At 40.1% G+C, this 24,564-nt stretch overlaps 2 protein-coding genes and 1 long non-coding RNA gene across 5 annotated transcripts in view; 2 read left to right on the forward strand and 1 right to left on the reverse strand.

Annotated features, from left to right (window-relative positions):
- Positions 1–14,239, reverse strand: part of ZNF592 (zinc finger protein 592) — a 70,457-nt gene extending 56,218 nt beyond the window's left edge. Inside the window, exon 1 of the mRNA XM_051981210.1 lies at positions 13,885–14,239. The gene's annotated coding sequence lies outside the window, so the exon portion shown is untranslated. The remainder of the gene's footprint in view (positions 1–13,884) is intronic.
- A 109-nt stretch (positions 14,240–14,348) lies between these two features.
- Positions 14,349–20,602, forward strand: LOC127551466 (uncharacterized). Of its 2 annotated transcripts, XR_007951095.1 has the most exons (3): positions 14,349–14,542; positions 16,374–16,428; positions 18,988–20,602. It is a non-coding gene; the product is annotated as an uncharacterized LOC127551466 (long non-coding RNA). The 2 variants fall into 2 exon arrangements; XR_007951094.1 differs by lacking the exon at positions 16,374–16,428.
- A 2,193-nt stretch (positions 20,603–22,795) lies between these two features.
- SEC11A (SEC11 homolog A, signal peptidase complex subunit) overlaps positions 22,796–24,564 on the forward strand; it is a 37,854-nt gene continuing 36,085 nt past the window's right edge. Inside the window, exon 1 of one of the 2 annotated variants that reach the window (XM_051981212.1) lies at positions 22,796–22,945. In XM_051981212.1, the coding sequence (XP_051837172.1) occupies positions 22,895–22,945 (51 nt within the window). In that variant the 5' untranslated portion in view covers positions 22,796–22,894. The remainder of the gene's footprint in view (positions 22,946–24,564) is intronic. The other variant, XM_051981211.1, reaches the window with a different exon arrangement.

Consider the following 24,564-nt stretch of genomic DNA (forward strand, 5'->3'; position numbering starts at 1 on the left):
TTTATAAAGCTACATATTGATTACTGGGTCAAATACAAGAAATCCTAAAGAGATCAAATAAAAAGGAAAAGGATCCGTATGTACAAAAATATTTATAGCTATCCTTTACACAGTAGCTAAAAATTAAGAGGAGTGTCCTCCATCCCCAGACTGGCTTAGCAAATTATAATATATGAATTAGTGAAATATTGTGTTTAAAAAATAGAGTTTCAGAGAAAACAAAAGATCTCTATTAACTGGTATCAAGTGAAATATGCAGAACTAAGCAAACAGTTTAAACAATGTCATTATTGAAAAAAACAATTTTAAAAGGCTTCAGAACTCTGATCAATGATGACAAACTATAAATCCAGAGGTTTAAAGATGAAGCCTGTGACCTACTTCTAGCCAGAGAGGCAACAAACCTAAAATACAGAATGCAACTACATTTTTGGACATGCCCAGAGTAGAATTTTGAATTATAAGACTATGCATATTTGTTAGGAGGAGTTTAATCTGCAGGGTTCATTCACTGATTCATTTGTTTAGCATTCAAGAGATAAGAAACAAGGAATGCTGTATAATAAATATAAAAATTAAAATTAGCTTGAATAATACTATGACCACTGCTTAAATACTGCAAATCTGGGATATCACAAAAAACAAATTTGTAATCATTTTTTGTTATCCAGAAGACAGACTTGGGTAATCAGTCTTTTTTTTTTTTAATTATACATAGATAATTTTCAACATTCACCCTTACAAAACCTTGTGTTCTAATTTTTTTTGCCTCCCTTTCCTCCCACCTTCCCCTAGAAAGCAAGTGATCCAATATATATTAAACATGTATAATTCTTCTATACGTATTTCCACAAATATCATGCTACACAAGAAAAATCAGACCAAAGAGGAAAAAAAAAGATGAGAAAACAAAACAAAACAAAGTATAAGCAAGCAAACTAAAACAAAAAGAGTGAAAATATTATGCTGTGTTCCACATTCCACTGAATATGGAATCCACTGTATTCTCTCTGGGTGCAGATGGCTTTCTTTGTCACAAGATCATAAGAACTGGCCTGAATCATCTCACTGTTTAAGAGAGCCACATCCATCAGAATTGATCATCATATAATCTTGCTATTGGCATGTATAATGGTCTCCTGGTTTGGCTCATTTCATTTAGAATCAGTTCATGTAAGTCCCTCCAGGCCTCTCTGAAATCATCCTGCTGATCATTATCAGAATCTTTTAAATCTATGGAACAACACCATGAGATGTAAGATTTTTGATAGCTACAGCCACAATTTAAGAAAAATCCTAGGTTTCAAAATTATAAAAGGACAACAGACACATAGCTAGAAGGGATTTCAGAGGTTATCTAGTTCAAACCTCTCAAATTACAGACAAGGCAACTGAGGCTCCAAGAAGTTAAGGGACTTGAAGCAAATAGCAGGGTTAGGAATTGAGCAGCAACCCGTAATGCCAAATCCAAAGCACCCTTTCCAATGTATACTTCACAGACTCTGATATCATCTACTCCAACCCTCTTGTTTTTACAGCAAAAGAGAAACCCATGGCTCAAATAAGTTAATTGACTTGCCAAGCTTCAGATATATCTATTTAAACTAGGAGTGGATTTAGCTATTTCCAGATTGCCAACTCAACCTTCTTAACCAACTAACTCTCCCCTCAAAATAACCCTTAACCCATAAAAGAATCTATTCACACAAGGTCCTTAGATGTGAGCATTTGTCATACTTCTACTCCATAATTCAACTACGAACTGATAGTCTTTGCCAGGCTTTATAAACCATACCTGCTCGCATGCATATATACACACAACCTCCAACTATCCCATTAGTATTTAGTTCTTAATATGTTTTTTAGTCTTTCACTCTTCCAACTAGGCTCCTTTTGGAAAATAACCATTGCTTCTTTGTTTTCCCCACAGAATATAGCACAAATTACATATTATAATTATATTTATTTATTTATTGAGTGCTTTGTCTCCTATCTTTTTAATTCATAATAAATTGGTTTAATTAAGAAAAGCATGATATGTCAAGCATGTGGACCACATAGTATAAACTATAGCAATCACCATATCCTCCTCAAGGTCAAGACAGGCTCTGGAGGATTAATGGAAGATATGGAGTATCAGCCAGGAGAGGTAGCATAAATGACAGCAGACACAACATCACTCCCAAGGTCAAAGAGACTCCTGAACCAGGAAGGGAAATTTTTAACTTCTCTCTGACTGCAAATCACTATCTCCCTAATCTCCTGCTATGGAGACCAATCTCAGTACATGCTTTCATTTCTGAACTGTTGAAAAAATCAGGCAAGTTAAAATATGCATATACTTTATGTCTTGTAATGTAATGGGAGGGGGAAATGTCTTAGTCACTCACAGCAGGGCAGCAGCAGCAAAAAATCTTCGAATACTTTGCAGAACTTTTGCTTTGCAGAAGCTTCTGCGCATAGGTACCAAGCAAAGATGACATCAGGACTGACTATCCTCCATGGTCCCAGAAACCTTGGTTTCCCCTGACTTCTTGGGGCAGATGAATATTTCTCTCCTTTCAACCAGATACATAGAAAAGTTCAAAGAGATACAAGTCAAAGCATCCTTAAAAAAAAAAAAAAAAAAGTTGCTGACTATGTCAAAGACATATTCTGTCTTGGCAAAGTCTCCAAGTCTGTCTTGGCCAAAAACAAAACCACAAAAAAAAAAAAAAAAAAGGGGGGGGGGGAGGGAGGGAGGTGAGCACCACCTTTCAGAGTCAAGCTAATGAAACAGCAATTACTGAAAAAAATATTTTTCAGTAAATCAAATTACAAATAGGTATGATGATAAAGAATGTTGATCTGTTATAAATGAAATGAAGGAAAAAGAAAAGGAATAAAATTCTATAAAATTATCTTAAACAATAAATCTCAGATATAAGATTTGATATGTTTCTATTCAAAAGAATTCCAGAGAGTACTGACATTTATACTGAGTCACTCATAAAGGGTAGGGGAAAAACTCATTGCAGGTCAAGAAGAAAGCATCCCTGATTCAAATGACTAATTATGGGATGTCACCTTGTTTGAAAGAGATCAGAATGTTATAATTTTTTGGCATTTTGCTACACAACAGCAACAAACACTGCTTATATTCAAGTGGGTTACAAAAAAAAAAAAAACTACTTTAACTTTATGAAGCTCAAAAATAGGACAGTTCCAACCAGGCATGAAAAATAATACAACTGATATGATATCATATCACTAAATTCTACTGATTTTCCTTCTGAATATCTCAAAGTGCCTTGTTGCTCACCCCATATCAGTAAAGAGCCCTTTTGCACTTGTAGCTAGTTCCACAATTTGGCAGAGATCAGCAACAAAAAAAATATCATGTTTGAAATAAGATGGCACAACTAGGGTAGGTCCCAGACAAAATTATTAATAGCAAAAGTTTGTCTTTCTGCTTGCCATCTAGGGGAGCGGGTGGAGGGAGGGAGGGAGGGGAAAAAAATCGGAACAGAAACGAGTGCAAGGGATAATGTTGTAAAAAAAAAAAAAAAAAATTACCCTGGCATGGATTCTGTCAATATAAAGTAATTATTAAATAAAAATTTAAAAATATATATATACAAAATCCCTTCAGAAATAAAGTAACAATAACCTGAAAAAAAAAAAAAGTTTGTCTTTGATGCCTCCCAACCTCTCCTAATTAAAGCTACTTTCTCCTTACCTGCCACTGAACCTACAATGACCAAAACCACCATAAAAAAAGGGCCTATACTGAACCCCAAGTATGATCTTAGCTGGCTGTCAACTAATTCCTGGGATGAATTTCTGCCATGTCTATCTGAGAAAGCTACAAATCCCTTCCGGAGACTGGAGGGACTAGTAGGATCATGAAACTATGCCAAAGAAAGTAGGACAGGGCACAGAATCTAAAGAAACTGCTCCAAGGGCAGCTAGATAGAGCATCAGCCCTGAAGTCAGAAGGACCTGAGTTCAAATCAAATACTTTCTAGCTGTATGACCCTGGGCAAGTCACTTAACCCTAATGAAAGAAAGAAAGAAAGAAAGAAAGAAAGAAAGAAAGAAAGAAAGAAAGAAAGAAAGAAAGAAAGAAAGAAAGAAAGAAAGAAAGAAAGAAAGAAAAAAAAAGAAAAAAAAAAAAAACTGCTCCAAGCTTCAAAAGCTAAGGAGTGAAAAAAAGGTTTTGGTAGAAGGGAAATCAGGTATAAATTTGTGAATATGTACTATGACTACAATTATACTCACTGCATATCACATATTACACACACACACACACAGAGAAATGCAAAAAATTAATAACTCCAGTTTAGCTCTTGCTCTCTACTTTGTAAGAGTTAATTTTGTTTCCTCAAATAAGGCTCTTAAGGGAAGATGCCTCATCCTATAAGCTTCTTTTTTCCAACATCTACCAGCACAAAGCTGGGCATCTATATATAGCAAGTACTCAATAAATAACTGATGAAGTGATTGATACAGTTCCAAGTAGTTATGCTATGAATGATCTTTGAAATAACTAAAGCTTCTAATTAAGAACTATGATATTATTCATACATATTTTTAGAGCTCGAAGATTTATAGCCTTAATGTTGTATTTAGGCAATGAAACAATTTTGATGACCAAACAACTCAATTAAAAGTCTAGAAGGTATTATATGGCAAAGTAAGAATGCAGAGTACCCTCTAATTCAGAGATAACTGCTGCCTGTTCTGCTAAAACTCTTGAGTTGAAATGTCTCCACATGAGCTGAGAGACTTCATACTATTCCCATTTCCCTCTCTTCTTTAAAGATGCCCAAATCCTGTCCAGCAATGTTCTGATGAGTTAGGGTGCATCCCAGGGAAGTTGGTTTGTAGCTGATAATGAACATCCACATTAAGTATCCCTGTCTTAAACCTTCAAACTGCTTTTTTGACAGCAATCAAGATCAATGAGAAGGGAGTTCAGACATAGCAGAGAGCGGTTGGATATAGATTCTTTGCAGCCAACTATGAAGAGAAGGAAAGAAGATCCCAGATCCACTTAATTGGCTCAGAGAAAACTTTGACCTTGTATCCACACCCTAGTTGAAAGCTTTGTCTAATCCAAGAATATTCAGGTGCCAAAGGAACAAAGACAATATTATAAAGTGGTGACTCCTTCCTAAAGTAACCGAAAGTATCTTTCCTGATTAGTCACCAATCAAGGAAATCACATAGAAAACTACATAGTCTGTAAATGGAAACCCTTATTTCCCAAAGGCAAAAGTTTGCCAAGTTAAAAACTCGAGCTAAACAGAAACATCACAAAAACAAAACAAAACAAAACAAAACAAACAAACAAACAAACAAAACCACACATTCCAAAGTCATGGGTTTCTATGGGCATTCAAATGCAAGTAAATACTAAGAGTAAGAATCAGTAAGTGTCAGGAAGCATCCTTATTCCCAAGATGTCTTAGGAAAGTAAGATCTTATTTTATTTTTTAAATCCCAGGCAACTGACATACAACTAACAAATAAAGCTGCCTCCATCTTTACATCTAGGAGATTCATATTAAGCCAAAATGTGCTGAAGTATGCTCCTCTAACCTGACCATTAACTATGGTATTTTACTTAATCTGTATTCACAGCAACTCTGAAATCTTTTTCCCCTTCCTCACCAATTCATTCTCAACTAAAGCTGACACATGGTTGGGTAGTATCATTCAGTTCTGATGAAAATATTCCTCAAAAGATACTAGCTAAAATAAATCACAAAATATGTATTTATTACAAGCAGTAGGGCAATACAATGGACTAGATGCCCTCAAACAGAAATCCATGCAGAAAGAGATTTTCTCAAATGCTTTAATTTATATATCACCCATAAAGAGAAACAAATTCATCTATACCTAGGTTGGTCTGCTGTGTTTTTCCTTCTGCTATAAAAAGGCTCTTCTAAAGTGGTGGATGCAGAAAACCATTTAAAGTTAACCCAAATCACTTTATGAAATAGACAAAATTTCCATACTGAGATGAGAAAGATCAGGTCTGTCAAAAAATAACACATGAAAACAAGATCCCAAATACTTCTATTTAGGAACAAGGAGCCAGCACAAACAGACATTTTATAATTGCAAGAGAACATGTCCTAAGCCACCCATGATTGATTTTATCTGGAGTAAACATAAAAGCTAAATGCACAGAAAGCAGAATGATAAGAAAGACAAGAAGGGAAAATACAGGGCACATATGAAATAAGACACCAAGATCCTACACTGGCAGAAATGCTAGTAACAACCACAAAAACATGAATGATGGAGAACAAATAGTGATCTACAAGGTGCTACTTTTCAATACACTTAGTTTCACTCCTGATTTGTTTTTGTGGCCAAAGTGTTAGTTTTTGGGCTGGTACAGTAAGTGGAGCTCCAAACTTGAAATCAGGAAGGCCTGAGGTCAAATCTAACTTCAGATCGTTTCTAATGGCATGGCCTTGGGCAAATCACTGAATCTGTCTGATTCAATTTCCTCAGTTGTAAAATGAGGGATTAGAATATTACCAAACTTCCATTGGTGCAGGAAAAATAAAATGATATTATAATTGTGAAGCACTTGACAAATCTTAAAGTGCTATATAAGTGCCAGCTATTCTCTGACAGTCTATTAAAAAAAAAAAAAAAAAGAATTAAATTTATTGTTAGCTTTTTAAAGTTGCTCATATAAGATCTCATCATTTAGTTTTATTTTGCAATACCATTGAATATTTTTCCACAAATGCTTATGGATTAATGTCTGAAAACAGCAGTCATCAAAACCATGTAGTACTGGCTAAGAAACAGTGCTGGATCAGTGGAATAGGTGAGATACACATCACACAATAATTAAAGACTATAGTAATTTAATGTATGATAAACTCCAAAATGCTAGCTTCTGGGATAAGAACTCACTATTTCACAAAAATTGCTGGGAAAACTGGAAAATAGTGTGGCAGAAACTTGGCATAGACCTATATCTCACATACCATATCAAAAAAAGTACATGATTAGGTATGAAGGGTGATATCATAAGCAAATTAAGAGAGCAAGGAATAGTTTACCTATCAGATCATTGCAGAAGGGAGGAATTTATGGCCAAAAAAGAACTACAGAACATCATGAAATGCAAAATGGACAAATTTGATTAAATTAAAAAGGGTTTTGCACAAACAAAACCAACACGGCCAATATTAGAAGGGAAGCAGAAAGCTGAGGAAAAATTTTTACAGCCAGTGTTTTTAACAAAGGATTCATTTCTAAAATATATAAAGAATTGAGTCATATGGATAAGAATACAAGTCACTTCCCAATTGATAGAAAGTCGGAAGATTTTCAGATGACAAAATTAAAGCCATCTATAGATATGAAAAAATGCTCTATTATCACTATTGATTAGAGAAATGCAAATTAAAACAACTCTTAGGTACTACCTCACCCTTCTCAGTTTGGCTAAGATGACAGGAAAAAATAATGATAAATGTTGTAGGGAAGGGGGGAAAACTGGGACACTAAATGTACTGTGGTGGGGTTGTGAAACAATCCAATCATTCTGGAGAATGATTTGGAACTATGCCCAAAAGGCTATAAAATTGTGCATACTCTTTGATCCAGCAGTGTCATTATTGGGTCTATATCCCAAAGAAATCATAAAAGAGGGGAAAAGATCCACTTGTGCAAAAATGTTTGTAAAAGCTCTTTTTATGGTCACAATTTACCATTGGAAAATGGGTAATTATCCATCAATTAGGAAATGGCTGAATAATTTATGGTATATGAAAATAATGTAATATTATTGTTCTATAAAAAATGATGAACAGCTTATTTTAAAAAGGTCTGGAAAGATTTACATGAACTGATGCTGAGCAAAACAAACAGAATCAAGAAAACACTGTACACAGCAACAGCAAGAATATGCAACAATCAACTATGACAGACTTTTAGAATTATGGCTCTTCTCAGAAGTTCAGTGATCCAAGGCAATCCCAATAAACTTTGGATGGAAAAAGCTACCCATATCCAGAGAGAGAACTTTCAACACAATTCATAAGGAAATACGTAAAAAACGAATATACATGTATAACCCCCACCCCCAAAAAATATTGTTTTCACATGTAACTGAGGAAGATAAAAATTTAAATTAAAAAAAGAATGGATTGGTGTCAGTCATTAACTGAGACAGGCAGCTAGATTGAAAAAAAAGAAAAAAAAAAGGGGATGTTGTTGTAGTCAGAGTTCCAGAAAACTGAAAAAAGGGATCAAGGAATCTTCTTACATAGCCTTAAGGCAGAGTCATGCTTTGTCTGTCAATCTCCATAAAATTCAAGTTAGCTTGGCCACCATAAGAATAATTAATATCTTGCTTTAGCAAAGGTTAAAGCTTCTTCTCAAATGCCCTTGACTCTGTAAGAAATAACAAAATAGTTACGACATATTTTATACTCAGGCTCTAAATTAAAAAGTGCTCCTCGGTTAGATCGGGGATTTTTGAAATAAATATACTTTTCATTAATTCTCCTGAAGATCTTAAAAAAAAAAAGATAAAACACCAAACTTTTTAGGACAAATGAGGCAAAGTGACTGCAAGACAGAAGGCATTATTTTATTAAGAATATCATGAGGCTGTAAAAGCAGAACAGAATAAAGCTCCAACACAAATAATTCCCAGACTCAAAAGTTTTGAAAATGCACAATTCAAAAGGCCAGATACTGCTAGCCTACATGCAAAAGTGGACTCTACTCAACCAAAAAAGAAAATTTTGCTCTTAAACAAGATTCAGAAGTTCCTTAGAATAAGAGCTTTAGATCTGCAAAGGAACCTGAGAAATCACCTACACAGGAAGAAATAGACATAGAAAAGGAAACCAATTTGCTCAGAATTATGCAGCTATTCTGTGGCAGAACTGAGAATAATATCTAAATCTTGGTCCAATGTTCTTTCTACTATACTACAGAAAGAAAGTTTAAGAAGAATAGTAGAGACACCTAGAAAAAAAAACAATTAAGGGTAAGGCAAGAGAAAGATCCAAAAAAAAAATCTCCAAATAATGAAAAATTCCATGATTCTAAAGTGATTATTTGTAATTTTATAAACTCATCATCAATTATCTGTGAATACTGAAAACAAGGGGAACTGGAATAACTTCATCTAAAGGTTACAAAGTTTCACTCACTTTAAGGAATATGGATTGTCATGGATACAATCTTTAGAAGGGCTCATGTAGCTGCTAATGGCTTCTCAGGCCCCAGTCAAACCTTAGTTATTTCTCTCCAATTCAGTTCCACCAGGCTCTCTAGGTGCTATCACCCACAGAATCCCAATTCTTGCATCCTGGTTTCAAGCTCTATGTACCCTACTGGGGCCTTGCCTAGGGCAGCTGCCAAGAGTAAGTAAAGATGTAGATTCATGTCATGGATTAGTCTCTCCAGAAGGAAAATATTTTGTGCTTATTTATGCCTCCACTGTCTCATTCTAAGAACCTGAGTTCATTTTCACACACCACAGTGAGAAATCAAACATCATGCCAGCAGAGAAAAATCTGTGCCAGGTGTTACCAAACTGGAAAGGCTTAAATACAGACCTGATGAGGAATTTTCAACCACGGAGGAGTTTAGCTAAGGGAAGTAGCTTCCTACCAGATGTTTCCCTGCCTGGTAATTTATTCTGGCCAAAGCAACTCATTTCTGAATAGTAGTCTATAATGCACTAAGATATGGAAGAATGTTATTTCTGCCATCAGTAGATCAAAAAGTAGACCTTTTGAAGGATTTATTTACAAAAACTATCCGCTCCCTTTTTCTTTTCTCCCAAGGTCTAGCTGAGATTCTCCAATAGTCCCCAGGGTCTGAACAACCTTTTCTACAACATATGTGCTCACAACCACTTAACCATTCACTTATATGGATAGATTCCAGGGAGTCCATGAAATCAGAAAGGAAAAAAATGCATCTTTATGTCAATAACTGGCTTATTTTGTAATCTTATATATTTAAAAACTTAATTCCAAAAAGGGGGAAGGGGAGGTCTACAGATTTCACTAGATTGCCGGAAAGGTCCATGATACAAAAAAGGTTCAAACATCAAGTTCAATATTTTAAAACTTTTCCAATCCTAAAATTTTTTGATGTCAGTCCACAAACTGTTATTAGATAGCAACTGTGTGGTAGGCACTGTGCCAAGAGCTGAAGATACAGGACAAAAGACAGTCAACCCCAAGCAGTTCAAAGTCTAATAGGGAAGATAACATGAAAATAAACAATTATATGTACCACAAAACTGGATATAATCACAGAGGGAAGGCACTAGGTCTAAGAAGATCAGGAAAGATTTCTTATAGAAAGTGAAATTTTAGCTGAGAACTTAAGGGAAGCCAGGAGATGGAGATGAGGAGGGAGAGAATTCCAGGCACAGAGGACAATAAGTAAAAATGCATGGAAAGAGCAGATGGAATATTTCAGAGGAGGAATAGCAAATCCAGTATCACTGTATCAGACTACTAGGACATGGAAGAATGAGAGCAGATTAAGCAAGAGGGAGCCAAGTTATAAACACCCAAATGAAGGATTTTATATTATATAGATTCTGAAGGTGATAAGGAGCCAATGAAGTTGATTAAATAGGATGTTAACATGGTCAGACCTCTGCTTTAGTTAGATCAATATTTAATGCTAGTACCTCTCCTCTGCTATCTCCACTTTGGCCTGTATATTATCACATTTTATTGAGCTTTACTTTGTTGCACTTCACAGATATTGCTTTTTTTTTTTTTAAACAAAATTAAGGTTTGTGACAACCCTCCACAAACAAGTCTATCAGTGTCATCTTCCACCAGGATGTGTTAACATAGTATCTCTAAGTCACATTTTGATAATTCTCACAATATTTCAAACTTTTTCATTAATATTAAATCTGTTGTGGTGATCTGTGACCAGCAATCCTTTGATGCTACTATTGAAACTGTTTTGGAACACTACAAATCATATCCATGTAAGATGTAAACTTAATAAATGTATGCTCTGACCTCCACCTACTGGCCATACCCCTCTCTCTGCTTCTCCTAAGGCCTCCCTTTTCCATGAAACACAATGATAATGAAATTAAACCAATTAAAAACCTTACAATGATCTGTAAGTGTTCAAATGAAAGGAATGAATCAATAAGGCAAATTCCATTGTTCCCTTAATTTAAGAAACAGTCACAATCACCCCAACTTTCAGCAACCACTACCCTGATCAATCAGCAGCCAATAACAGAGAGCAATGAAATCTCAGATGATGGTTAGTATTTTTCAGGAATAAAGTATTTTTAAATTAAGGTAGATACTTTTCTGAACATATTACTATTACATATTTAAACTACAATATAGTGTAAACACAGCTTTTATAGTCATTAAGAAACAAAGTATTTGTTGATTTGCTTTATTGCTTTAGTCTAGAACTAAACCTAAGTGTGAGGTGATGAGGGTATGAATCAGAATGGCAGCAGTTAAGACAAGGGGGCATATAATAGAGATATCACAAATGCAAAATCAACAGATTTGGGGGAACAGGAAGAAGGTGAGTGAGAATGAGGATGACACTCAGGTTGTGATCCAGGTGATTGGTAGAAGAGTGGTGTCCTTGAATAGGGAAATTCAGAACATGTGGTATGGTAGGATATGGAAGAAAAGAGTTCCATTTTGGAAAAATCAAAGTTTAAGACATCTATCGGACACCCAGTTCCAAAAGCCTAACAAGATTCGAGTCTGGATGTAGGAAGGAGGTTAGGGATGGATATACAGATTTGAGAATCAGGAACCCATAATGAAAACTGGATTCCCTGAAGCAAATGAGACCACCAAGTGAAATGATATAAAGGGAAATGAGAAGAGGTCCCAGGGTAGAGGCTTGGAGACAACTGCTGTGTGAGCTGAGGAGACCTGGACAAAGATCCCCAAAAGGAAAGTGGTAAGGGTCACTAAGATAGGAAATAAGCCAGAACAAAGTTTCACAGAAACCTATACAGAATTACAGAAAGGAGATACTGTTGCCAAAATGAATACATTAGAGATCAACTCTCTTACTATAAACCTCTGCAGATTTAGGTTGGTCCACTCCATTCTAGTCCACTCCAAATCTAAAGATATTAACTATTTGCATAAACTCTTATAGAGTATGGCTTACAAAAACCTCTACATGAATTTTTTTGTTGAATTTGTTTGAATCAAGTTCATTACTTTCTACATTAACATTAAGTACACCATCAAACCTTAGCAAATGTACTTATCTACCATTTCTTCATAACCACTGGAGATTTGGTTCCCAACATGTACAAATCCTCCCCCCCCCAAAAAAAAACCCAACAATAACAAAAATACCTCTATAAAATTAAAATTCCCAGTCTGCCTAAGTGGAAAGATGCCTTAAATTCTAACTCAGCCACTGACCCAAGCTCTCCAAACTCTTAACTCCTCTCAACACTGACCTGCACCTGCCCAATTCAATCCCAGCTAGAAGTCAATGGGTCTTGATGTACATTAGCTCCTAGAAAGCAGTTGTGGTAAGATTTCTAAACCTAGGCTATCCTGCTACAAAATTATATATATATAAAAGCCCACTGAAGACATACATCCTGACAATAGAGTGTGGATCCTAAGAGTTGGGTAAGGAAGCAAGTCCACAAGAGACGGGATAAAATTATTGGTCAATTTATCTTGAACCTGTAGTTTATACAGCCCACGGATTTTTATAGACACTGAAACAAGCCCATCACTCAAACTTCGACTTTCTGGTTAAAGATTGGTAAAGGGTTGTGAGAAAACTTCAGCTATGGGGACACCTATGGAAATGTGCTTAAGAGGTTTTATACACGGATTAGGAAACAGTTCGAACCCATTAAGAACCTCAAATAGAAGCCAAAGCAAATTAGGATAAAATCAACCACTCCCCCTCCCCTTACTTCAGGACCATGACCTTCGGGCTGGTCCAATTCCCTTCTCTAAGTAGTTGGTGGAGGTTTCGGTTTTTTGTCCAGAATTCTGATGCCCCCTCTGGCCTACCCAAGAATTGTTCCAACCCCCAGAAGCAGCCCCAGAAATGGCCAAATCCGTGTGCGGAGACAGGAGCCTTCCTTAGCAGCGATGACCTCCGCGTCGGTCAGGCTGGGGCTGCAGCCAATGCTCCAAACTGAGACCCTCCCCCCGAGACAGACGGTCAGATCAACAGACAGACAAGCTGAAGTGAACCGCCCCCTTCCTTCCCCTCCTCTCACTTGCCCACTGCTGGGCCCACCCGGATCCGGGCAGCACTGGCATCTGGAACCAGGATGTGATTTACCTGGCACAGCTTTTCCTTTCCCGAAATGACCCTAAGAGTAGCCTATCTGTAGGTCGGTCCCACGTCTGGCAGAAGAACCCCCGGAGGAGTTGACTTCCTGCCAGCCCAGCAGGCCTGATCCCCCTGAGTCGTCCCCCCCCCCTTCCAACATGCCCGCTTGCCCCGGACGCATGCAGCTTGGCTGAGGCCCCCCGGGGTCCATGTGAGCAGGATCGGTGTGCAGGCGCTCCATGCCGCCTTCGGGGCGCCCGTGGAGGGGGTGTGGGGACTAGAGGATGGGCTGGCCGGCGGGCATGCCCACGGCGGCAGCGCGCAGGCTCGGGGGCAGCGCTGGGCCACCTCGGCCGGGGTTGGAGGGTGGGGGAGAGGTTAGAGGGGGAGCCCGGCCCGCTGGCGGGGAAGGCGGCCGAGCGGGATCGGTTTTCCTGGTGGGGCGGGCCGCGGCGCAGCGCCGCGCCTCGGCGGGTTCCCTGTCGGGGCCAAGCCAGGAACGGCGGTCACCGCGGCGGCAAGCTCTTCTCCTCTTCCCCGCGCCCGGCCCCCCGGCCCGCGGCCACTTACCCGAGCGGCGGCGGCAGCGGCAGCGACGGCGGCGTCAGGCCCGGGTTCGGCCGCTCACTAAGTCCCCAGCGCCGGCAGCGGGAGCCACAACATGGCGACGGCGGTGGCGGGCGGGGCTGCGGCTCCGGGGGCGGAGCGGGGGCGGGAGCCGGACGGGCGGCGGGCCCTGGCTGGGGCGGCCCGGCGGGGAGGGACGTCGAGCGGGAGGAGGGAAGAGGAAGGGCAGCAGGGAGGCAGGCCGGCGGGCAGGCGGGCAGCCCACTCCCGATCGGGGCGCCCGGTCGCCCGGCGTCTGCTCAGCAGCTCGGGGGCCGCCCCCGACCTGGACCCCGGCCCCCCCATTCCGTGGCCTGATCCGGCCCGGCCCGGCCCGGCCGCGCCGCGCTGCGCCGCGCCGCGCCCTGCTCCACCTGGCCCCGGCCCCGGCCCCGGCCCGCAGCCTCCGCCGCCGCCGGGGACGCTGGGGAGCTGGGCCCGGCTGCGCACACTCCGACGGCCGCGCGCGCTCCCTCCCGGGCCGTGAGCCAGCCCCCCGCCCCTCCGGACACAGACCCAGGCATTCGCGCACACGCGCACTCGCGCGCCCCCCGGGACCCTGCCCAGGCACCAACCTGCTGCTCCTAGGGACGCGGCCGGCGCGCTTCCCCTTAGGAACCTGGTACCCCCTTTCCTGTATTCTCTGGTTTCTCATCTCTGGGTCTCGGGGTGACTTTTGGAAGAGGGAGACATGGCCTCCCTACAAGAGGCCTAATGAGCTAAGCTTTACAAACTGCATGATGGAGAAGGCCAGACCTGGGGCTCACAGAATGCAACCCCTCATTTGACAGCTGGGGAAACTGAGACCCAAATTCGTGACAGGAGTTAGGAGTAGAACCCCTGCCTCCCAGCTCTATACAACAAAGCTTCAGAAGAATTTCTTTCATTCAGGAACACAACAGCTATAAAGTATCTCGAAGGGATGTATTCTGGGAAGATACAATAACAGTACTAAATTAGAATAGGTTCCTAACTTCTTGAGGCCTGAAACTGGCGGGAGGGACGAACAAGCCTAGCACAAGTAAATTGAATACACAATAAACGAGCACTCGTAAATGGGTAAATATGCATATTAAAACAAGTATGCATAAAAGTGCCTCGGGGTAGCTTTGGTTCTCCAAATGCCGGCCAATCGGCTAGGTCCTAAAGTCCACTAGGTCCTCTTCTTTCTAGGGGTTAGCGGGCAATTAGAGCTCTTCTACGTATCTCCGGTTGCACACCCCTCCCCTTTTCGGAAGGTTGTCGCAATGTGGGTGTGGCTCTGGAAAGCAAAAGCTATTCGTTCTAATTACTGTGTTTAACTGTTAGGACAAAAGGGCCACCATCCTTGGAATCCTACCTATTTGTAGGATTTAGCTTAGGTAAGGGGCCCCTCACCCCCTTATGTTTGCTCTTTTTAAAGAATCTTTGAGAACCTGTTCTACCATCATATAAACAAATATTTATTAAACTATTTTACTGGGACTGTGAACACAAAGTGAATAGCATATTGTAACTGCCCTCAAGGAGATTACAATCCATTTGGCAAACCTGGATGTAGGTAAAACAACAATAGCAAAATCAAAATAGCACAGATTCAAGGGAAAGAGTATTTGACTGTGAGTAATTAAATAAGCCTTCAAAAAGAAGATAATACCTGAACTGGGCCTAGGAAAATGGGATTTATAAGATAGCAGCAGGAAGGGTCATTTCAAGTAGGGCTTTCACAAAGGTAAAGATGTGTAAATAAGAATGTGCATGGCATGTTTGGGAGACTGGTCAAAATGTCAGTGAAATATTTTTAATTGCCTACTGTGTGCATGGGGCTCCTAGCATGACCCTAGAGATTAGATTAGGTTAGAGGAAAACCCTCAGAGGAACACTTGAGGAATGCAAAGGGAATAATAGAAACAAACCTAGTGATTGCCAGAAACTCAGGGAAGTCAGTAAAAGATGCAAATAAGAATAGTAAAATGGGCTAACCAGAGTTTTGAATCATTCCTCCCACTCCCCATCCAACACTTTAAGGACTCCATGAAAAAAAATCCTACATAAAAGAAGAACTCTAAAGCCAAATTTGTACTTAAACTAGTAGATTGAATAGTGGCTAGAGCTAGACTTGGAGAAGGGAACACAGGAGATTTAGAAAGAGCTCAATTTTCATTCTATAAACTTTTAAAAACTCCCCTAAGCAAGTCACTTAATAGTTCACTGCCTCAGGTAGCTCCGGAGTGATAATAATAGCTTATCTTTGGGTTATTGTAAGAATGAAATAGGAATATATACAAAAAGCAATCTGCAAAACTTAAAGGCTGTATAATTAATTGGGTGCAAGCAAGGACTGAGTGATGTTTGTTCAGTTTGTTTGACTTTGCTTGTATCCCAGCTCTTAGCACAGTGCCAGTCATACAATAGTTGTTTAATAAATACTGGTTGAGTGACAAATTATTAACTGCTATTCTTGATCCCAACAGCAGTTCACCTTCTGTCCCTTTCTCTCAACCCCAGCCATCCATCCACATTACTGAGGTAAAGACCAGTAGACCTTCCCATTCCTATCATATATAGCACTAAGAACCAATGATAAGTTCCCAGCAATAGCAAAACTCAGATCTCTGGAACATTTTGGAATCTAAAGTTAACCAGCAGAAGTCTGTTATCTGTTTTAGATAAGTGAAATTTGAGGTGACTATGGGACTTCATGATAAGACATGGAGGTCAAATAATTTACATGAGGTCAAACATGTGACTAACCTTGAAAAGGAACAAGACCTCGGGCTGCAGGTTGAAAATCTTTTCATATGAATGAACAGAAAAAGATAATGAATCAAGGATGACAAAAAAATTTCAATAACAGTACAGTAATGACAGGAAGAAAATTTTCTTGACAGTTTACAATGAGATTATATCCTGAAAGCAGAGTTATTTAATCTGAGGTTAGTGAACTTGGATAGGGAAAAAACCCACTTCTTCATTTTCACTAACCTTTAGCTGAAATATGCTATCTTTCCATCAAAAAAGTAGGCAACAAATATTCTGAGAAGTAGAATGAGAGCTCCTTGAAGTCAGAGACCATGTTTTTGCATTTCTTTGTGTCTGTGTCCGATAATTAGGGAAAAGGAAAGAGGAGGCCTGTAGAATAAACATTTATATGGTGTGTACAGTGTGCCAGGCACTATGCTAAGCTCTTTATTATTTATAATCCCCATTTTACAGTTGAAAAACTTGAAGCAGACAGATTAAGTGACTTGCCTGGAGTCACATAGCTAAGACAAGTCTGAAAGTACATTTGAACTCAAATCTTTCTGACTTCAGATTAAGTGCTCAGTTCACTAAATAGCTGCCTCTAATATGGGCTTAACATATAATAAGCACTTAATAAATGCTTATTGACTGACTGAGAAGGGGGTCTGTGGTTTTTGCCAAAAGTTTTTTGTTTTTCCAAGACACACACATACACACACACACACACACAGATGTTAAAATTTACTGTTTTAAAGTCTCTTTTACATCTTTATTTCACATCTTTCAAATCATTATTTGCATGCATGGTGGGGGAAGGGCTATCCAGTGGCCTTTTGACTACCATAAATGCATCTCCAAGTAGTTGAAGCTCAGCTCAAAGAAGAAGCAGATGAATAAATTTATCTTATGAAAGTTTGCTTTGTCAATCAATAAGCATTTTACTAAGTGCCTACTATGTGCTAGGTATGAGCAGCTAGGTGGCAAAATAGGTAAGAGTGCCAGGTCTGGAGTCAGGAAGATGAGTCTTCCTGAGTTGAACTCTGGCCTCAGACACTTAAAAGCTATGTGACCTGAGCAAGTCATTTAACCCTGTTTGCCTCAGTTTCCTTACCTGTAAAAATAAACTGAAGAAGGAATGGCAAAACACTCCAAGAAAATACCAACCAGGAGAGTTAGATACAACTCAACAACTACAATGTGCTAGACACCTTGCTAAACACTGGAAGATATAAATATAGTATCCACTCACAAGGAGATTATAATCTAAGGGCACACAATTATGTACAAACAAGATCATGACAATGGATACAAGCAAGTCACTAGCATTAAAGAAGATCAAGAAAGGTTTCTAGGGACAAGTAGGTGGTGCAGTGGATAGAGCACCGGCCCTGAAGTCAGGAGGAGCTGAGTTCAAATTTGACCTCAGACACTTAACACTTCCTAGCAATGTGACTCCGAGGGAGGGGGGAGGGAGAGAGAGAGAGAGAGAGAGAGAGAGAGACAGGGAGACAGAGAGACAGACAGAGAGACAGACAGAGAGAGAGACAGAGAGAGAAGGAAAGAAGAAAAGAAGAAAGAGGCTTCTAGTAGAAAGTGAGATTTTAGCTAGGATTTGAAGGAAGCAGAGAAAATCCACAGAGATGAGGAGGGAAAAAATTCTAGGGATAGGAAACAGCCAGTGAAATTGCCCAGAGTTGGAAAATGTGAGTATCTTGTTTGAGGAACAGCAAAGGAAGTAATCTAGTGTCACTGGAGTATGTAGTGGGGTGTTAGATATAAGAAACCTGGAAAGAGGAGATCAAGTGAATGCCCAAAAGAATTTCTATTTGAGAGACTCTAATTCCATCAATTTCGCAATGAGGGGCTAATTCATTAGTTTAGCTTGGTACTGAAAAAGACCAAGACCCTGCTGTAACCCAATGAGAAAACTTAATAATCCACAGTCTTCTGCCCTGGCTGCACAAATTTTGACTAGGTTCAAATAATAAAATAGTAATAATTTTAGTTGTTCTAAACTTGCCTGGCTGAAGCCACAATGACTGTCCCCTCATTCCAGCATTTAGTAAACAAATTTTTTCATCTTAATTATAATGTTCATGATTGAAGGCATTCATTATAATAAAAAGGACAATATTCTATTATACTGCCTAATATAATGCCATATTGTATAAGTAATAGAATGTTATATTTTGTTATAGTATTATTACATATCAAGTTATATTGTATTAAAGCATAATATATTCCTTAAATTCTAGATTTCACATAAGACTTCATGCTTTTTTTTTCTTTCTATTTACAGAGAGCACTGAAGAAATCATCTAATTCAGTCCTCTCATTTTACAGGTTAACTGAGGCCCAGAGAGATTCATGATTTTCTCAAGAAGATACAACTCATCAGTCTTGGGACAGAATGCCCATTTAATTGATTTCCAAAGCTCTTTGACTTAATACAGTCAACCTTGATAACTAATTCTAAAGAAGAGAACTTTTTTCCATAATTTACCTATCAATCTCACATATAATAATAACAGTTAATATTTGTGTAGCCCTTACACTACTAAGCCAATCCTCATAGCAATACAGAGAAATGGATGCAATCATTATCGCCATTTCACAGATAAGGAAACTGAGGCAAACAGAAGTTAAGTGACTTGTATAGTGTCTGAAGTGTCTGAAACTGAATTTGAACTCAAATTTTTCTGATTCCAGCACAGGTGCTCCATCTACTGCATCTCCTAGTTGTTGATACTTTTCTTATTGCATATATTTGACAATTTCAAAATAGCCTCTATCAAATTTAAAGCATGTTACTCCAACCCTCTGGAGAATGCATAATGATTCCCCAAAGACTGACATTCAAGGCTCCCTACAACCCAGACATTATTTTATCTTATCTATCTAAACTTAATTTTCTAATACTCCCCAATAATTTTTCTTGACTCATTCGTGTTTCTGTCACCTTCTTCCTCCTTTCTGGATATCCATGCTTTACCTGTCTTTCAATCTAGAACGAAACCCCACCTCCACCTCAACATAACCTTTCCCATTATTTTCCAGCAGCACTAATTGATTCACCAACTATTTATTAAGCATCTATTACCTATGAAGCAGCATGTAGATAAAAGGAAAGGGGGGAATTCAGTCACCGAAGTGCTGGTAAATATTTAACCCAACAACTGACCCATGTCCTAAGAGTACAGAAACAATGCTGTTTCCATTGTACCGAACATGCCATACATTTTTTTTGAATTTACTGACTTTTTCTTCGACAAAAGTAATTATAAACAACATAAAACAAACTTTTCAAAGCCCCAAAACAAATACCAACTTTTTTTTAAAGTGACTGCAACTGAATCGTTCTGCCATTTATTAATGAATAAATCACGAAGATCATGCACATTAATTTTTGTGAAAGTAATACCAATGTTGTTCCTTGGATTTACTATTCCTTTCATTTCTGTTCGATGTTGGCTTCTTTAGACATAGTTTAAATGAGTGTTATACCATAAATTTTGGCATTTTATTATATTGAGGCTGATCAGTAATCACATACCTGGCATGCAGGTCTCAGAATTTTGAACATTGAAGGAAACTTAAGATCCAATGGTCTCCAATGTAACAGGCAGTGAAATAAATCCTCTAGTACCAGGATTAACACCGCCCTCGAGAGGGGTGGGGGGGGATCTGTAATCAACCAATGAGAAGGTAGGAAGATCATTGGAATCCCAGCCTCCACACCCTTGCTAGAAGATAAGGAACTAGGCTCCACACAATCACTTCATTCCCTTAAATAATTTCCCATTCCACCCCCTCCAACTATAGACATTCCTGGCTTCTTGGGGCGGAGGCTCCTTGGGGCTGTTATAATCGATTGTAGACATTGTGTCCAGGACAATCTAGTGAAGTCTATGGGCGTTTAGTTTTTAAATGCACAAAATAAAATAGCTTACAGAGAAAACCCAATTGTATTGAAGTTGTTTATATATGTGTGTGTATGTATACATATACATATTTTCTAAAGAGGATAAAAATCCTTCAGATTCCAGTTTCTATCTTCTGCAAGTATGTTTGCATCGTTCCTCTGTTGATTTTATCTGTCTTTATCTTGTTTGTATATTGTTCTCTCCTCCATTTGTGAGTTTCTTAAAAGCAGAGACCATCTTTTGTCTTTCTAGCATTTATTATGTACTAAGTGCAAAACTAATAAATATTAGTTGACTGGTATTCTATGAACCTATGGCAGGCAAATTCCCTTGCTCCCTCTACTCCCACACTTTGCCCTTTACACTGGCATCTTAGGGCTGCAACAGGCACCCCTCAACGAGAGGACTCTTCCCTTCTGAGAGCTCACAATAAGTAAGTCCTCTATTTTACTTTTTGAACTTTCATATGTCTTTCCAGGGCACTATCATCCTTACAATCACACAATCTTGTAGTTAATCTGGACTCTTCTTTCTCCCTCACCTCACATATACCATCAGTGGCTCAACTGTCCTGCCCTTCCTCTCCCAAGACCACTGGAATAGATTCTTACTTGTTCACCTTGATAAAGTCTCCCTTCTCCAACCTACTCATAGATGCCAAGGCAATTTTCCTAAGAGGCAGTTCTAAGCACTGTCATTCCCCTACTCTAGTGGTCCTAGAATCAAATGTCATTCCATCTTTACCATGTTCTTTTATAATATCCATTTTTGTTTTAAATATTCATATTTAATAGTTTTTAAATTTTATGTATGTGATTTATAAATGACAAATATGCATATATTGGCAGGATGCTCAATTTTTAAAAATCAATAACAGGGTCAATTTAAAAAGTTAAAAGAGCACTAGAATCTATTCAGCCCTCTCTCCAATTTACAAATAAGAAAACTGAGACCCAGAGGAAACATGTAAAATTTCATATTTTTACAGGGCTTGAAGGTTTACAAAGTGTTTTATACATTACACACTATAAGTATAATTTATACATATTTATTAATCATTATTATTGTCATGTATAATAATTTATTCTAGATTCTATTCTATATACATATTATGTTATGTATAATTATTTAATATAATTATTATAGCACCATAATAGTGATCCCTGTTTTATAGATGAGGAAATTGAGAAGGATTAAGTGACTTAATCAGTCTGAGAAGCACATTGGGAACCGGGTCATCCTGCTTCCCAAATCTTCCTGCTTCCCAGATTTCCCAAACTCCAGGCCCCGCCCTTTGTACACGGCGAAGCCACTCTCCTAAGAGCTTGCTCTGGTAGGTCCATAAAGTTGCCGGGGCAGTGGACACTAGACACTGGACTGGTGATGAATGCAACCTCCACCCCGGCTTCAGTTACCCTAACTGGGGTCCTCAAACTTTTTAAATAGGGGGCCAATTCACTGTCCCTCAGCCTGTTGGAGGGCCGGACTACAGTAAAAACAAAAACTTTGTTTTGTGGGCCTTTAAATAAAGAAACTTCATAGCCCTGGGTGAGGGGGATAAACGTCCTGAGCTGCCGTCCTCAGCGGCCGCAAACCGCAGGCCGTAGTTTGAGGACCCCCGCGACCTAGGAGATCATAAGCGATCTTCGTCTGCATAGGCGGAAAGGACTTCTACTCCAGGGACATGAATGATGCCCACGACAGGAATTTGCACCGCCTACTTGAGCGAGCAGGGCAGCTGAGCCGGGTGAAACTTGGGCAAAGCGCCCTCCAGACCAAGAGAAGTTAGCCTTAACAGAGCATCTGAGCTCTCGAGTCCGAACATTTCCCTTGCCTAACCAGACTTTGGCTCCAATCTACGCAAGAAGGCACCCCTTATAAAAGCCCGTGGGTGTCAACTTTCACCAGAACCAGACAGGGTTATCTCAACTCAACCCAGGAAGATAAGGGGCAAAAAATGTATGGCCCCCGGCGAGGGACGTCCCAGCTCTCAGCCAATCTAAGAAAAGCCGAAGCCAAGAATGAGTCCTTTTAATTGGCGGAATCTTAGGAGGTGGGGCAGACTTCCCGGCATCAACTTTTCTCAGTCTACTGTTTTGTAATGGAAGGCGGGGCTGGGGCCCGGGCCCGGGTGGGCGTGGCCTACGTAAGGCTAGGTCGCACGTTCTCTCCGTTTCCCTTTGTCTTCCTCCCCCGTCCGGCAGGGCGGGGTGAGCCCCGGTAGCCCGGAAGCGGAAGTGTGGGGCACGGGGGGGCGGGGTGGTCCAGAGTGTGTACCGCCTACTCGCCGGTCCGGCTGCTGCCCTCGCTTCCGTCCCGCCCGCGCCATGCTGTCCCTGGACTTCTTGGACGATGTGCGGCGGATGAACAAGCGGCAGGTGAGGCCAGCCGGGTCCCACATCCCGGGGCTCGCCTTCCCCTTCTTCCTGCGCCTCGTCTGCTCCAGCTGGGCCGTCTCTCCCCTCCCCGTTTTGTCCCCTCCCCTTGGGCCGCCCGAGGCCGGGCCGACCTTCGGCCTGGCCACCTGAGAGTGAGAGAAGCCTGGAGTACCCTCTCCCCCCCCAGACTGGAACAGGGACCGAGTCCCCCCACACACCCGGCTCAGCACTGCCTGGGTTGGTGGGGGAGAGGGAGTCCGCTCTGGCACATCTCCCCTCCCGCCTCCCCCCCCCTCCCCCAGTTAAGAGGCACCTGTGATGTGGAATAGCATTCCGGACATGTCAGCTGAGGATCTGGGTTCAAATGTTGGCTTTGCTCCTGTGTGACCTTGAGCAAGTCGCTCCAAATCATAGGTCTCAGTTTCCCCATGTGTAAAATGAAAGGGCTGAACGAGGTGACCTTTAAGGTACCTTCGACTCTAACATTATACAATCCTCTTGGTTTCTGAGGTCAGTTTATCCTTCCCCACACCCAACTTTCTCTACTTAGAAAAAAAAAGTAAGGGTCTGGGGGTGGGTCGGGGTCAGGCCAACCTGTAAAGTTCGAGTTGAGGTGGCCTATCCCAGAGATTTCTCCGAGTCAGTGTTGAGTGACAGGATGTACCTGTCTGGACCTTCTCCAAATCCCTCCCCAAAAAGATCCCAAGAGTCATTGGATGGACGGAGCTTCTAGTTATTTTGTCATTTAAGGGCCTTTGGGACTGCCTGGCCTCAAGCCCAACTGCTTTGCAACATCCCTTGTGCTGTGTTGTCAGCGGCAGATTTCAGGGGATGTCCCTGTGTGTCATGATTGCAGCAAAAGCTGTAAAATTGAACCCTTCCTCTGTGACTTAAGAGCATTCGATCCTGGTCCAGTGGATTTGTGCATGATCCAGTATTTGGAATGCTCATGTAGTTATTTACACTGTATCTCAAATTGCTTTTAAGATACAAAGCTGGAGCAGTTTCACAAACGCCACTTTGTATTCACTTAGAGATAGAAGGTATAGCCCTTTAGCGAGTCCTCAGGTACTGTTTTAGCTTCCAAGGAGCTTGCCCTTTGTTTTCCAAATTCTAAGCTTAAATTAAACTCTTTGTTTTTGTCCAAATAATAAGACTTTATTCAATATTAGTCTAGTAATTAGACCTATGTTTAATGCAGCTATCAAATGTTAACATTAGTATCTTAAACAATATCAGGTCATAATAGTGTGGACTTTTTTTGTTTACTTCAAACCTATTTATATCACTAGATAGTGTACTAGAACTCATCATTGAGATACTTGTCACTAGTAATGAAATAATTTCTGCTTTCTTGTTTCTACTGTTAAAATTTTTAAGAGTAGGAACACACTATTTTTAATCTCCTTGGATTTAGGGAATGCGGTAAGAAGCTCATCTGGCTTCACAGATCTTTCTAAGAGATTCCAGTCCCATCTCCTGGTTTCACTGCCCTAAGACTTCCAGTTGCTAGGAATCCAAGGCCTATTTTCAATCATCCCTTCTCCCCACTGATCCCATCCCATGATTATGTTTCCTTTGCCTCCTGTCACACTATAATCACTATATATTTGCTTTCA

Source organism: Antechinus flavipes, chromosome 2 (genome assembly GCF_016432865.1).
Source record: "Antechinus flavipes isolate AdamAnt ecotype Samford, QLD, Australia chromosome 2, AdamAnt_v2, whole genome shotgun sequence".
NCBI classification, from domain to species: domain Eukaryota; kingdom Metazoa; phylum Chordata; class Mammalia; order Dasyuromorphia; family Dasyuridae; genus Antechinus; species Antechinus flavipes.